Genomic DNA, 16,794 nt, shown 5'->3' on the forward strand with positions numbered 1-16,794 from the left:
AAATCACATTACAAGGTGTTACAGCCGCTACAGCAAATTATCACGTAATGTTTGAGCAAGCATATGTCTGCTTAAATTAGAAATCAGAGAGGTGGGTAACAAGATATCACACCTAGGTCACACAATTAATTAGTGCAGATCATGAGGGCTAAAGGCAGATGATGAACTGTGAAAGCACATGATTCTTTTGAGGATTTGACTGCAAAAAACAAATATTTACCTACATTTACGGCCTGCATTGACAACAAATTACAGAGTAGACTGCAGTTGTACACACAATAATTATTAATGTTTAAGTCGTACCTTGTAAACTCCAGCACATGAAGCAGTTCGTACTTCTCCTCTCTTCCAAGCTAAATCCAAAGAGACAGATAAGTTAACATACTCCAGAAGGAGACATCTCAACCTCAGCCTTCTTCTGAGACAACTTATCTTAAGTAGCGCAAGCCAGCCCTGCCACCCTACTCCAATCAGCCTTAATTGCACTTTAAATGTGTTTATCAGTTGCCTGCATTGAGCTGATGGAGGGAGAATAACAAGGTAAAATTCAATTAACTTCCTTAATTGTAGAGACCGCTAGGTACAAGACAGAGTGATTAAATAGATGCTGAGAGCTTTAGAAGGCCTAATAAAGGTTAAGAAATTGGACAAACATCTTTGTGACAAGATGTTCTCAGCAGAGGGAAGAAAAAAATTTAAATGGTTCTGGCCTCTCTGCCTGTGCTGCTTTGAGTGCAATCATCAGGTTAGCCAATTAAGGGAGCAACAGGATGGGTGACCTGAGCTTTGGGGAGGACACACACTGCGTCAGCACAGGGTATAATCACAGCCGATGTGGTATTTGTCATTTTCCATTGCTGCAGTCCATGTGGATACAAAAGGCTGAGTTCTCTTTGGTATTATGTATATTAGTTTTAGTTCAAGGTCTGTTTTGGAACATCTGAGCAAAATAACAAAAGAGTGAATTAATTACCTAAGTTTGGCCTAGGGATATTCTACAGATTGTAGAGACACTACAACTTCATGGAAAAAATAACTGTGATGTGCAGTGTGGTTTAAGAATTAGCTCACATAAATGAATGTATTCAAATTTTTGCCAAGAGTTAGATGAATAGATTGTTGCAACTCTCATGTCCACTCAGTAAATAAGTAGATGGAACCACCAGTCGGTTAGCTTAGTTTAGCATAGGTACTGGAAACAAGAGGAAAGTTAGCCTGGTTCCATCCCAAGGTAACTCTCGGTAAGGTAAATCTGCCAGCACCTCAAAAGCTCAATAATTGATATGTTATATCTTGTTTGATTCACACAAAAATGTAAGTGTAAAAACAACAATCTACTGTTTTAAGGGGTCTTATGCGTACTATTTCCACCCAGGTGCAATAACTCCACCAGCTGTCTGGCAATTGCTCCCCATCAAGAAATCTGGATTTTGTTACCTCTGGACACAGCCAGGCTTGACATTTCCTCATTTCCAGGATTCATGCTGAACTAAGCTAAGCAGCTGCTCACTGTAACTTCATACTTACAGTTGACACGTGAATGCAGAATTGACAAAATCATCTAGTCTTGGCAAGAAAATAAACAGATTTTACAAAGGTTGAAGTATTCCTTTAATAGATAATCATTAAAAATGATCAAAACTCTTCCACTTGAGGATAAAAGTAATGGCTTATTGCTGAGGGTCTGCATCTGCAATTTGTTTGCATTTGTTTGAATTCATTATTGACAGAAAAACCCTTGTCTCTAGTGTCACACATCTATCTGTGTGTGAGCACACAGTCTTACAGTTTGTCTTTTTTTCTTGTTTGAGCTCATACATGTCAACATTAACAAGTGGATCCATCCATCAGTACAATAGCTTGCATGCCTTTCATTAAACTCGTCATGTCCAACTCACAATTTCCACTATGACGCTGTCTGGGGTTCTACCAGAAAACACAAAGCCGAGGTTTCTTGCTGCTCTCACCAGAGCACCTTCATCTGGAAAGCAAATAGAGACCCTAAATGTTACAGATAAACACACAGACACCTGACATTTATGATAAAAAACACATTCATATTAAATATATGAAACTAGTTCATGTCGACACATTTTCACAATGAGGGCAGCAAACTGAAAGCTGTGGACCAGGTAACTTATGCTACAGCTTGCATGAGGATGCTGCAGGGTGAGAAAAAGCTCTCTGCTTGTTTTTTACAGTTCACTTGACTAGCTTTCTCTTTGCCATTCCCCCCACTCTGCTTCAAACCCCAAAGCTCCATGAGACCACGATTGTTCTACGCAATCAGGCAAAAAAGTCATTTCTCTTATCAAAAGCAAAATGTAAGAAGAACATCAGCAGAATTTGTTTTTATAGTCAATCAATATGTTTTTATTAAAACCAATCAGTGCATTTATCCATTTACTCAAAAACCTGCCAATTACACAATAACAAATATAATGTTTTTAATTTTTCCCATGAGAGCTACCTCTGTTTACATTTAGATCATGGATTATGCCTTTAAGCACAGTGACATTTTCAGAGTTCATTAGGATGGTTTTCTATTTTCTGGAAATCTGCATACTGCTGCAAGAAGCAACCACTGTGTCTGAACAGTGAAACCAATGTGGACATGCCTTAGGGTGTTTTCATATAGGGTACGATTGCTTTGTACCACACCTGAGTACGATCCCCACCCCCACCCACCCCGTAATGTGTAAAGTGAGGTATGCAGTGTTCACACTACTCAAAGTGTCAGAATCAAGTGCACTTGGATTGGGGTGCAGGTCCCTGACAAAGCTGCAGTCACTCTTGGAAAACATAAAAGAAACTATTTTTTCAAGTCTCAGTTAATTTCACCTCCTTTATAATGCATGTTATATTTCTATTGTCTATTACATTCAGCTGTGAATATGAGACTGAAAGACTCACAGTGAGGTTCACAGAATCAATGTGACATATACCATGTCATCTGTAAACAAGATATTTTATTTTATAAAATGATTCCTGGTTCTCTCATGCACTGATGATTATATAAATGTCTTGTCTCTCTTATGAAATATTGATGCCTGGAGGTGGTGGTGGTATGTTCCATTCACTAAGACATAGAGGTCACTAGATGGAAAATTAAATATCTAAACAAAGTGAAGAATCAAGGACACACAACATCATCCATGCAGAGCACCTGGACCAAGGTCTAGTCAGAGCTGCAGCACCAGCAATTTAAGACCTGCAGTTTCAGACCTTGCGGCTCTAGACCAACTTGTGCCACCTATCAGCAAGAAAATTAACAGCTGCGGCAGTTTGGACAGCAAATAAACCTGCTGTTCAGTGCCATCTACAGGCAAAGACAGAAACAACTTCTGCAATTTTGACACTTGTGCCACCTGGAGGCAATGAGTGTGTGTGTTAACATATTACATTAGCACAGAGAGTGGGTCCCTCTAGACAAGTGGCAATGTTCATTTTAGCTTTAACAGTCATAGACATCATAGTGCTTTGAATCTAGAAGTGTAAATCTGGTTAGCTGCCATCTTCTGCAATGTCTAGTCTTGCTAATTAACACCTTGAAAATTAAGAGTTAAGTTTTTCTCTTAGTAGAAGAAGTCTGGGCTATAATATGATTTCCAAATTATCATCTATGGACACATCATACATTGAAGTTGAGTGGCATACTGTACATTCAAAAGCTGTACTGGACTGATTCTAAAATAATTGGGTGCCTGAAGATGTGATGTACCTGGAGATGCAGCCTGGTAGGTGATTTTTCCGTCTGTGCGCTCAGGGACTGCAGTGTGACAGATGGCCATCATGGTCATGAACTCCAGGATGACAGCAGCTGTAGGCTAGAGCAAGTGGAAAGGGCACTTTGACTTTTAATGTTCTTTAATAAAACATGTCCTAACAAAACACAAACAAAACATTCAGCAAGATCCTGATGATACTGTAGACAGAGAGCGAGACTGTGACTAGCCTGCAGGAATCTCCTGTACATATGTGAGACACACAACCTGCCAGCAGAGTCATTACGTGTGTGAGCGCATATTACTTGTCCTTAAATCAGTGCAGAATCACTTCAGAGCAGTTCTAAAGTCTGAGATTTTGTAAATCTACAATAGTTCATAAAACTGGTTTGAAATGGCATAAAATGAACAGCACTATATAATCCTGAGGTTTGGTTTGCTTTATTTCAAACCACCATCTCCATAAAGTGTTACAAAACGTGCACTTAGCAGAAAAGAGCAGAAACAGCAAAACAGAGACAACTGAGCTGTTATTGTTACTTTTTCCTAGTCTAACTGGTTTTGTCAGTTAAACAAACCTGATTAGGCCCAGAACCACTCATTAATTTTATGAGCTTTGAGTGAAAATGCCTTTAAAAATTTTCTTTATTTAAGTAAATGCATAAATAATTTTTTTCCTCCCTAATCACTTACAACAAAATTCAGATGATTGGCTTAAAACTTCAATTCTCTGGTAAAAATACATTACAAATGATAAATATTTAAAAGTATAAGCCATGGAGTTCTCAAAAGTCTTGATTATCTATTAAAGTTTAAATAGTTACAATTATTTATTTCAGTTTAAATAAGAAATAAGAAAAATTCTTCAAAACTATAACCTCTAGTTAAGCAGCTTCAGGTTTGTCAGCTCCTGGATCATATGTGTTGCTGTATATTAACCAGTCATGTTCAGCCAGACAAATGACTGCTGGTAAGAAGCCAGCAGGATCACACAGGACTCGCCAGCTGCTGACAGACATTTACTCATGCATGTTCATGCAATATAAACTTGCTTCAGTTAATGCAAAAAAGCCTAACCTACATACTGAGGGCATTTTACATTAATGAGGGGAAACGTATGACTAACTAGCTGTGGGGTACACACGGACAGGCATCTGCTGAGGTTCCTGTCTGAAGCTGCAGGACCACCAGCTCCTCGTCAGTGACTGCAGCTGAGGCCGAGATATCAGCAGCCTGCAGGGCTACGACAGGCCTGAATCATACAGCAACACTGTGGTAATGGTTGTTAACAATAAGATTAATACCAGACTAAGCTCACATTCCTAGTTTACCAACATTTAAATCAGCCAATAATAAATGCAGCTGATGTAACAAATATAACTCCAACTAACACCATGCTATGATTTATTGACTGCTGATAACTCAAAAAAACTGTGCATTTTACCCCCCCTACTCAACAAAAAGCTATACACAAACAGACAGTATTAGTACATTTGCTCTTTCTGTCAGCCATGGCAACTCTGGTGAGAGCTCTTTAAGGGGGAACAAAGGAGCAAATGAATGGAGGGGGGAGGGCAAATCAAAGGGCCTCCCATAAATGAAAGTACACAGAGTCTATTACAGTCCAGGTGGCTGAGAGAGCCCCCTCTGCCTCCAAGCAGCATGCTAATCTGGCCTGAGTTGACAGGTATCCTCTGAAGGACATGTCAGTGTGTGCATGTCTGTGCATCTGTGTGTGTGTGTGTGTGTGTGTGTGTGTGTGTGTGTGTGTGTGTGCGTGTGTGTGTGTGGTGTCAACATTTTGGCTGCTCCTCACCTCTTCATGAGACTGTTTGAGGGTTAAATTTGGTTTTAGGGCTAAAGTTAGAATTTTGTTTTGGTTAAATCTAAAGAAAGGGATGGGGTTAGGTATCTAGTTCAGAATTTTCTTTGCCTTGGACCCTTATGGAGGTGACTACAAGACTCCGTTAAGCCACTAGCACAAGTCAAAAAATAGTCCAGCCCATAACCCCTTGTAAAACAACAACTTTTTGTGTTTAGAATTTATTTTCTATAGATTAAACACTCAAGACATTATGTTTTGATTAGTGAGCTGTATAGATGCTTGTGGGCAGATTTTTGTACCCTTGGAGAAAGCCAAGCTAGCTGCTTCCCCTGTTTCCTTTAAGCTATAGAGGACAAACATATGTGTGTGCTATCAATAGTGGTGGTAACCTAGGCAGAGAGTGCAGGGCACGTTGCGAGCTTTGCTCTGATGGCACAATTAGATGTGACAGCTAATACTGTGCTGCCAGCTATCACCCCCACTGACTCCTGGGTAATCAGTGTCACAGCAACAGTGATGGACACTCATCACTTGAGACGTGGCCAGTGTGGAAAAAGTTGAAGGGTCAAAAGAAAATGAAGAAGAGAGCCCAGGCAAGCAAGCAAGCAAACAAACACCCACAAAGGCTGCGGAAACTCTGCAGGCGGAGAACATGTCCAGTGACTCAAGAGAACACGAAAAGCACCAGAGGGGATGTTTATTTTTGTCAGCACTGTTAATTCCCTTCTCCTAGTCTGCCATCCCCCTCAACACTGTATCAACACTACTCCTACAAATAGCCTGCAGCCATGTAAAACTGTTGTTAATGATAAGGATTAGTAATGTTTAAGTAAGAAGCATCCTGATGGGCATAAGGACAAAGTGTTTGTGAGAACATAAGGTGTTAAATGAAATCTATAGCTTCATTTAGCATCTATAGCAGTAGCAGTGATGGTTTATTAATAGCATTTGAGCTGAAGTCTTGAAGGGTGGAGATAACGTCATAACAAGACTAAAGCTGATTTTGTAAATTTAAAGGAATAGCTCAACATTTTGGAAGGTCCACTTACTCACTTTCATGCTCAAAATCCACCTACCTGAACATCTAAAGCTCATTAATCAACATGTTATACCTTGTTTTGGTTTATCCATAGGAAAAGTTAAAAACTAAATTTGATGGTTTTACAGGCAGTAATGTGTTTATTGACTATTTCTCAGCTTGGTGCAGTTACTTCCCTGAGCCTCAGCTGGTTGCAATCTCGAAGTGACAAGAAGAAGATGGCTAAGAAATAGTCCAGCACATAACCACACACAAAACCATAACATGTTGTTTTAATACTCTAACACTTTTTGTGCACAATGAGCAAATGACATATAATGTGTTAATCAGATGCGCTAGTGAGCAAATTCTTCTGCCTTTGGAACAGAGCCAGGCTAACTGTTTCCACATGTTTCTGGTCTTTATGCTAAGATAAGCTAACCGGCTGCTGGCTCCTGCTACATATTTACCCAACAGACATGAGAGTGGTGTCAATCTTGTCACATAACACTATTTCTCAAAATGTTCAATTATAACCATAGTGTCACAGTATCAGGCAGGAATGCTCTAGGAAGTGGCCATAAACTATGACTCATACAAGTGCTCCACTATCAAGACATCCACCATCAACAAATCATTAGTACAACTACAACCCAACAGATTAATCATAAGCAGAATCATTACCAGAGAGTAGAGAGACTGTGGTTTCTAAACAGCGGTTGGTTATGCACCATAATTAGCAGTGGGCGCGGGGCTATCAATATGAAACTAAAGCAGATCCTAGACAAACTCAATGTGTGGAGAGATTTCGCTGTCATAACAGAGCAAACATCACAGTGGGATTACTACTTTCCCTGGGCGGTACTACTGTACGTAATTAGATGTGACATTCTGCCTCCCCCACACTGTTCTGCAGCTGAGTGACTCAACCAGCCAATCAATCACAGTTTTCACCCATTTCATTACCACAGGTAACCTGTAATGCTCCCTATAAAGACACAATTGCATATCTTGTTTGATTTCAGTTCAGTTTGATTTTTCACATATCATTTTTGGGCAGTGAACATTCACAAGTTCACACATGTAATTACTGTACAGCTGTATAATGGATAATCAAATACGCAGGTCCTCATCTTGTCAGAATAAGCTAATTAAGTTGTTTGTTTGCCTGCCTGTGTTTACAATGTCTTGTGAAAAAACAGTAATCCACCCCTCTGTATGATTTTAATCAAACTGATATTAAAGAGGGTGCATGCCATGAAAAATCTTTTCACTGTTTTTAAAGACACAACATACAAGTCCACCACATTACTGATATCTACTTAAAATGGCAAGAAGACATTACGGAACCACACACAATTACATTCAAAATCCTTTTTAATTTTGTTCTAAACAGCAGCCGTCACTGCAGGTGAGCGGCAGGGAACCCTGACAGTACTTACGTGATTACTTTGGAGATTTTCCAGTAAGCTTGGGTCATTAAATCCGGCCTCCTCTGACGAGTGTGTGCTGTGCCTGGAAAGAAGAGACGGAGAAGTCAAAACAACAGAGCACACTGGAATACTTGATAGCACCACTGAATCCACTGACAGCCGACTAGAACGTGTCGTCGTGACTTTAGACTAGACAATAAAGGACAAACAATTTGCATCATAATCAGAGCATATTCTCATAACAACAGGGCTTATGACAATAACCGGAGTTTACATAAAAGTACAACTTTATGGCAGCATCTGACAGCTTTCCAAATACAACATTGCGCACAATAAACGTGTCTCTTAGGCATCAACAGCAAAAATAAAAATGTAATTGTCTACTACTCTGCAGAATGCTGTGTACCATTGCTTGATTGCAACAACCTACAGTAAAGATAAATCAGGGCTGAAACTAACAAAGAATTGATCTTTCTACAAAAATGTCAGAAAATAGTAAAAAAAAAAAAAAAAACATTCTAATTTTTTTCCCAATGTGATGTATTCTAATTGCTCATCCGAACAACACACCAAAACTCAAGGATGGTTAGTTTACTATCATATATGATCAAAAAAGGCATCAAATCATCACATTTGAGAATCTGGAAGCAGTGAATGTTTTGGCCTTTTTGCTGAAAAATGACTGAAACAATGAATTAATTTTCTGTCAACCAACTAATGAATCAATTGACCATTTCAGGTCCAGATAAATCTACTTTCCACTGGGACTGGCACCATAAAACAGGTCTTAAACTGGTATTAACAGAACCATTGCTGTGTGCCAACGGTATTGACATTTGTTGAGAAAAGTATCAACCGCAATGCAGACAGAATGCAAATTCAGACCCCCCCTGGGCTTTAGTAATGTGATGTACAGTATGACTGTTTGAGATTCTGTCCATGCTGGCAGAAGCGGATCATCCTTAGAGAGAGCAATGTCCTGAAACGGGACATTATTATTTCACAGTGCACAAAAGAAACCACACTCATTCATTTATTCATTCTCTCCGTTATACATCACATTCACTCCAGTCATTTCCATAAATAATAAATGGTGTTCCCCTTTGCTTTGGATATTACACAATGCAAGAGGAACTGCTTACAGGGAAACAGCAGGCAGACATAATTTCTGGCAACTTAAAAAGACCATATTACTCATACACTTATCAAAGCCAAACCCTAATAAATTACTGAAAACACAATTAGTCTCTCATACTTCCACCAGAAATGTTTTTTGTCACTGGCAAGATGCAAAATAATTAAATAAATGGAGGTCCATTAGGAATATAGCAAAAGAAAAATATGACACAATCTTTAATCAACAACAGAAAGTCATGCAGAACTGTGAAAAAAAAAGATTTTGGATTGCAGAGGAGACCTTTTAATTGATCAAAGAAAAAGGATGTTTTTTTTATCTCTCTACCAGTGGCTTAGGGCAGTGATTTTGTATGTAGCCACCAGCCGCTCACTGGCTGTCCAGCGGGGATCGATTCATGATTCTGTGATAAATAGAGTCCTATAGATCAGGTCGACAGCAGCTTTGTCCATGGCACTGGGACCTTGATAGAAATGTTACAGAGGCTGCCATTAGCAAGCATAAGTCTTTCTAATCCCACAGGATACACTGTTCAGAACCCCAAGAGCCAACAGGCTGGCCAGCCAGTAATACTTCCATCTACTTTGCGGCAAATAGAGGTTTGGGGAGGAAAGAAATATGGGGAAAAAGACAGCGGTGCAATTAAAAAGCAGGGATGGGGTCAATATTGTGTTACAGCTACATAGATGCACAAGAGGTTAGGGGAAATTTAGCACACTCAGGGGCTTTATTAAAATATGTCAGGGGAGAAACTGGAAAACAAAATCTGTATTTCCAAATGTTCCACATACATAAACACTAAGGAGGGCAGATGTTTCAACTAAATAGCCTCAAGTTTTCCTTTATATACCATAGCACAAACATATATCTTGCTCTAATTGTAGGAATTTTACTGTGATACTTTTCAGAGCCATTATACATATATATATATCAAATACAAATTCTACAGCAAAGTGGAGTCATTATTACGGTTTCTAACCCTTGTACAGGGAGGCTCTATAAGCTTTTCTCTACTGCAGTAGTAGTGTAGCTTGCCGTGTCAATTGTCTTGATGAAATTTCTGAGGCAAGAGGCTGGGTGTGGATGCTGGTCAGTTATTGATTATCTGCCAGCACACAGAGGTCCTGTCACTATGGGAACAAGGGTGCTGGCTGTTCACAGTCAATAGCTGGGGACCGATTCCAGATCAAACCTATGACACACCAGGGTGTCCCATAAGGAGAAGGAAATAACAGATCCAAAACTGACCCTGTGTCGAGATGGGAGTGCACTTCTACAGTGTTTGACTGTTTCATTTTCTCTTCTATCTTTAACTTAATTTATGTATTAAAAAAAGCCTCTAAAACTGATGTAAACAGACATGCTTTCATGGGCACTGGCAACTTCCTTTACAGCAAGATTCAACATTTTGGCATAATAGGCATTAACAAACAGGCCCCAATCCCCCATGCAAAATGGATGAGACACGCCCATGCTGTTACTGCAGATCTCAACACTGTAGCAGATGGATCTCAGAAGTAGGACTGTGTGAGCGTGTGTTGTGTGTGTGTGTGTGTGTGTGTGTGTGTGTGTGTGTGTGTGTGTGTGTGTGTGTGTGTGTGTGTGCGTGCGTGCGTGTGCGTGTGTGCGAGAGAGAGAGGGAGAAAGAGAGAGAGAGAATAAGTGGGTGTGTGGCTACGATCTCCAAAGTTAGCTTGATGTTAACTGGGGAAAAGGAGAATATGCTGCAACAGCTTCAGCCTCAACACAACAGAGTACAGTAAATGCTAGAAGGCTTGGTTTAGCAAATCTGTTAAATGTGCAAGTGCCTGTTAGACAGCCACAAAATTCAATCATAATTCCAGTACAATACTGGCAATAAATACTTGATCATTTGTGTAAGACTGTTCTTTCACAACAACAGGTATATACACTGAATCAAGAGCCACAGTCACATACAACATTTCCCAAGAGTACTGAACACACAAAGAAAAAACAGCAAACATATATTGAAGTACTGTGTTCAAAGTCACAATTTCCACAAGGCAAGGCAGCACCAATACATCACAGAAGCAGAGAGCGAAATTAAAAAAAAAAAAAAAACACCATTTCACACCCAGTCATCTTACCAGTCGTCCTCTGCAAAACTACCCTCCTCAGCCTCAGGGACGTGACTGTTGGAGCGAAGGTGGAGAACAAAAATCATCTTGTTGACAGAGTCTACCATTAACATGCTCTGGGAATGTGCAGGTGCCAAGGATTGGAGTAAAGATGGGATTGTTTATGAGAAGTTAGAGTATGACAGGTCAAATGCCAGGAGGGACTGTAGCTGAGGTGTCTGGGGTTAGGTTGACAGCAGTGTTTACAGCAGGCCCTCTAATTATTTACTCTTTAAAGGAGTAGTTCAACATTTTGGGAAATAAATTTACTTGCTTTCTAGGCAAGAGTTACACAAGAAGATTAATACCACTCTCATATCTGTACATTTAATATAAAGATACTTCCAACAGCAAGCTTAGCTTAGCTTAACATATAGTATATTTGATAGCGAAAACTAGAGCTAAAGATATTACACTGAGGACGTCTCGCCATAAGTTAATGGAGAAAATCTGATGAATTAGATGAGAGAAAGAGAAGAAATATAATCCAAGAGAGCTAGATGCAAACTATGAATTGGAATAATTTTATCATAGTAACAAGTCTTCCTCTCTTGTTCCTCATCAGGCAACAAGAGGAACTTTGCAACAGCAACTGCAATGTGTACGTGAGTATTGACACCAAAGAATGAAGCAATGAAAACAACGTTTGAAAGTCTAAATGTGGTCAGAGAGCACAGTGCTCCAAAATGAGGCACCAAATTATTTTGACATCTCTGCTCTGGCAGACTAACTGCAGTGCAGGGTTTTGTTAACTGTGAGGAGAAGAGCCGATCAGACGATGCGCTCCACTGAACATTACGGCTCCCCGTTTGATTCAGAGTCAGTTTGATTCATGCTGGGAGCCTGTTCAGACTTCAGTAAAACAGCACTGTGGTTATCTGCATTAACAACAAACCAGTGTGTCTACACACAGGCTGATACACAGTATCACGCATAGGTGACAACTGTATCCAATACATATGTACAGAGTTATACTACGCAGTGAGAAATCACCTACGCAAATTTGGGTTATTAAAACATTTTTTGCCAGTTCTGTCACGAGTATTCACACATTTCAAAAAAATATGCTTTCACTCTAGTCTTCACAAATAACACCCAGGAGGATTCTGGGAGCCATTCTGACCTAAGCAGTATCTCTCCTTGAGATTTAGACTCCAATCCAGTGGAATTAATTAATGTCTGCACCCTTGGGGTTGGCTTTATTAATTACAGCAGCACTTAATTTGTGGTGAGGAACACATGCAGACGGCAGTGTCGGGGGGGCTTTGAGTGTGTGTGTGTGTGTGTGTGTGTGTGTGTGTGTGCTGCCACCAAATTACAAGTCATGCCACAGAGTAGGCACAATGCACACGCATGTTCATTCATTTGCATTAAAGTACAGAATGTTTTATCCTTGCTTTTACACAAATAATTTTACTTTTTTTTTTAAACTAAAGGACATACTAATACTTCCTGAAATACAATTAGCTGAAAAAGCATTTAAGTAACTTAATTCTAGGATACTAATTCTAGAGACATGTTGCTGACAAAGAATGCAAAATGTAATTACCCAATATCTTCCTCAAAACAACAATCATATTTCAATATTAACAGATATCTGTGGTAGGAAAAGAAAGGAAGTGGCAGTCATCAAACCCATACTGTATTTTACGTAATATGCACTGTTGTGTAGATACAAACAATAAGGAATCCATTATATCTTTCTAACATAAAATATATAGTATATATTTCTATAGAAGATTTTAACCTTAAATGATAAGGCTGGAGAACAGGAATTCTATATGTTGATTATTAACTACAAATCCCACAAAAAGACCAAAATCAACAATGTGTTTGTCTGTCTCTCAGCACTTCCTGGCTTCCCTGCTCTGTAATTGGCACTCAGCCCTAAGATCACTAGTTCCTACTAACATACTACTTCTTAAAAAATAGGTCAAGAAAATATGTATTTTCAGTTTTTAAAAGGGGTGAATAATTTCCTGAAACAGCTGGGTGCTCTAGTTTTTAGAAAATACAACGCAAACTGGAGTAAACAGCACATTTAGTGGGGAGTACTTTACGTCGTGACTGGTGAGCTTGCAAGTATTGGGGTGGGTTCAAGTCAATATTAGATAAAGTACCCATGTTATAATAATGAAACAGCTTATGTATTTTTTTTACCAGTGCTTGACTTGGCTTAATCATTTTTTGACAACAATGAAGGTCTATATCAATGAGGAAGAAGATCTATCAGATCTTGTTGTGCCAGCATTCACACTCACCACTGTAATACTTACAAATAAGGAAGTATTACAGTGAGCTATTTATTTGGAAAAACACTGAGTCAGTAATCTTCTTGTGACTTCTTGCCACTGAATTTCAAAAAAGCTAATTAAGAGCAAGCCAATATGTGAAGGCTCATCTGTGACTACTGGCTGACACATAGACAGAGATAAACTACAACTAACTTGTCAGATTACCAACACACAACATAATGTAAACAGTGGTAGAATCATGGAAAAAAAAAATTGGCAAATGACTACATCTCCAATGTCTCTAATATAAAAAAAATAATGTCAGCATATTCTATGAGGTGGAGTAATCGAAGTAAAATGAAGTAGATTACACCACTGTTACAGTTAACGTTGTTATTGTCTGGTGAAGTATGAACACAGAACAATGATCTTTACTGTAAACACGGTTTGAAACTGACCCAGCTCTTATTTTGGGAACCCAGAAGAGGAAGAAGAAGAGCAGGCCAAATGACAGCGTCACCAAAAGAGCTTCGCCTCATTAGAACCTGATTTTTTTCCCCTCCTGCTATGAAACACTCATCCATATTTATCAGTTGCATAAGAGGGAGTCCTCGTTTCAGAGAATCAAAGGGAAACATCGCTACTTGGGATGAAGGAGAAAAAGACTGCTGCCTAACTTCAATCTTTGCGGGGAGGAAAGTGTGTCCCTGATGACCAGCAGGCCTGACCCAATTAAATAACTGTTAGAAAAAGGCAACAAAAACAGGAAAAGACAGTGCAAAATGTAATAATAATAGTTTGAAATAAAGAAAATAAATATCCACACAGTATCACATCATCAACATGTATATATCACAGCTTAAAGTGACTTTATACTCTTGACCCAGGAACAATAGTGAGAAGTTGTCAGTGTTCTTACTGGGCTGGCAATCACAGCGTAATGAGAGCTTTGGTACAGAGAGCTGCAGATAAAATACTCCCTTTTGTTCTTCAGCCTGCACTTCATCAATCATGCTTTTAATTGAATCCTAATGGGATTAATCATGTACTGTCACGCCTGCACTTGCTTTGGTTCTGTGAAGATACTCTGCTCTCCCACTTGTTTTGCATCCAGTGAGGCTAATTATCTGTGCACTAAAATGAAATGAGAGTATATTCGGGGGAAAAAAACAAGGCTGATTTAATGAATGTTAGCTGAGGGACAAATAAATTCATGTGTACTTCCTGTGTGGCAAGAGGATACTGTATGTTGCTAATATTCTTGTTTCTTATATTTCTATTCTTGTGTCAGTCAAGACACTGTCAACCTTGCAGCGAAAATACTGAAACATATAGCCAGCTTTCAAAAACACCTTCAACATGACAAACGATGAACGGAAGCCTGCGAAGGAGAGAGTAAAGTGCCTTTGCTTGCAAATGTCTGTCTGCCTTTTATTTATAGTTTATGTTGAGAGGAGCACTGATGCAGCTGCTAATGAGAAGGCAAGGGAGGAGAGAGAAACGCCAGATGTACTGTGATGCATACTCGGCATTTAATGAAGGTGATGTGGGAGGCAAAGGTAGAGGATGCAAAGGGGGGAGGCAGGGGATATTAAATACGGGGAGGAAAACGGAACATACCCATAGGCCACACCGGCGATGGTGCACTTCTTGAACTGCATGACGTTGCAGGTCAGAGTCCCCGTCTTGTCAGAGAAAATGTATTTGACCTGTAGAGACAGACAGAATAACACTGACTTCATGGGTATACATTTTATTCTGAAAGAGAGATAGACCTTTCAAGAGTTAGCAGAATAGTGAATGTAACATAAATTGCATTGTTTACCTGGCCTAATTCTTCATTCAGATTGGAGGTGCGAGCCATGGCAGGTGTGTTTGTGGGCTCATAGAGCATATCAGTGTCCTACAACCGATCACAAAAAACATCAAGTGAGACTTCACTAAAGAAACAACTTTCTGGTAACAATCCAAATTTTCATCAAAGTACAAGTATATTAGTCGTGATAATAAATAAATAAAACAGTTGCTTCACTTCAGTCAGGCCCTTCTCAGTCCCATCGGTCAATTTTCCCTCAAGAAAATACTGAACCAGTTGGAGCTGCGAGAACAGAGACCAACTGAGAAATGCCCTAAATGTTGCTAAATATTCCTTGCTAGGATTTTCATTTAAAATTTAATGAATAAAGGGGCCCAGAATAACTTCAGGCAAAAAAAAATCAGTACAATTCCTCAGCTGATAGTCGGTGGGGTTGACCTAGTTGCAAGAGCACAATATTTGAGGTGCTCACTGGGATGCTTCATGTCAGTCAGGTTTCACACATGTTTTGGCTATGCAGCGTTCTTTACAGATTTCAATTCATATGTTGTGTTTTGTTAAAAATATTCTGTGGATCATGTTAACCATGTTATTCATACATATCCAGTTCTTCAACCTGTAATAATCACTTTTTGGCCACCTGGGGGCAGTGCAACAAGCTGTAAACATAACACTACCATATAAAGGTGATATGGTGAATGTCTTGGCAAACAGTGGCTTCTTCAGGCATCAAGCAGACACACAGCGACATCAGTATTCATTTTGAGTCGTGTTTGTATCGATCTAACAAAGTTCAATATTCACTCTCCTTTTAGCTCCATTTTGGTCTCTACCTGTCCCTGAGGGAAATATCTGTCTCTTTAGTTGCTAAATACTCCACTGTGCTCATAAGTTAGCTGCTAACTTCCGTTCTGTGTTGGGCAGGTAGTGCACAGCAAGTTTTTAGAGCTTCTTTTGCTGAAAGAAAAAAGCTGCCTGCAGGGTTTGGAAACAATGAAAGCAACAACAATAAATCAAAATAGTCATAATACCTCTCCGTATTCATCACTATGTCATTCAATCTCTTGTTGATATAATAACAGCTTTAACTGCAGAACAGTGCTCTGTGTTTAAACAGTCACCACCCTCCTTGCTTTGTTTATCTAGTGATTAACTGTACGGCATTTTCATTAATGATATTTTGTGCTCATAGCATAAAATCCTAAAACAAGTCACATGCACTGTGCTGCAAGTATGTTTGCTTTTGTAATGCACGTTAACAATGAGGTAAAACACACACATACTTAAAAAAAAGTGTTTCAGAGCATCTATCTCAAACTAGAGTTTAGTAGTTTGAACTCACCCAGTTGATAAAAAAAGCTTGGATGAACTTGATAACCTCCAGTGTGACCAGGAGACTGATGGGGATCAGGTTGTTGAACAGGATGATGAAGGTGAGAAAGTTGAGGCCAAAGTTAGCCGCCCCGCCAT

General features: G+C 39.3%; 1 protein-coding gene across 3 annotated transcripts in view; it reads right to left on the reverse strand.

Annotated features, from left to right (window-relative positions):
* The window catches only part of LOC108895351 (phospholipid-transporting ATPase IA), a 103,587-nt gene that overhangs the window by 47,016 nt on the left and 39,777 nt on the right, over positions 1-16,794 (reverse strand). For 2 of the 3 annotated variants that reach the window (XM_018694115.2, XM_018694114.2), the window contains exons 12-19: positions 16,667-16,794; positions 15,334-15,411; positions 15,129-15,217; positions 11,245-11,289; positions 8,011-8,083; positions 3,722-3,827; positions 1,899-1,981; positions 304-353 (exon numbers count right to left, since the gene is read on the reverse strand). In XM_018694115.2, coding sequence (XP_018549631.1) covers positions 304-353; positions 1,899-1,981; positions 3,722-3,827; positions 8,011-8,083; positions 11,245-11,289; positions 15,129-15,217; positions 15,334-15,411; positions 16,667-16,794 — 652 coding nt within the window. The remainder of the gene's footprint in view (positions 1-303; positions 354-1,898; positions 1,982-3,721; positions 3,828-8,010; positions 8,084-11,244; positions 11,290-15,128; positions 15,218-15,333; positions 15,412-16,666) is intronic. The other variant, XM_018694118.2, reaches the window with a different exon arrangement.

Source organism: Lates calcarifer, linkage group LG8 (genome assembly GCF_001640805.2).
Source record: "Lates calcarifer isolate ASB-BC8 linkage group LG8, TLL_Latcal_v3, whole genome shotgun sequence".
Taxonomy (NCBI): Eukaryota; Metazoa; Chordata; class Actinopteri; family Centropomidae; genus Lates; species Lates calcarifer.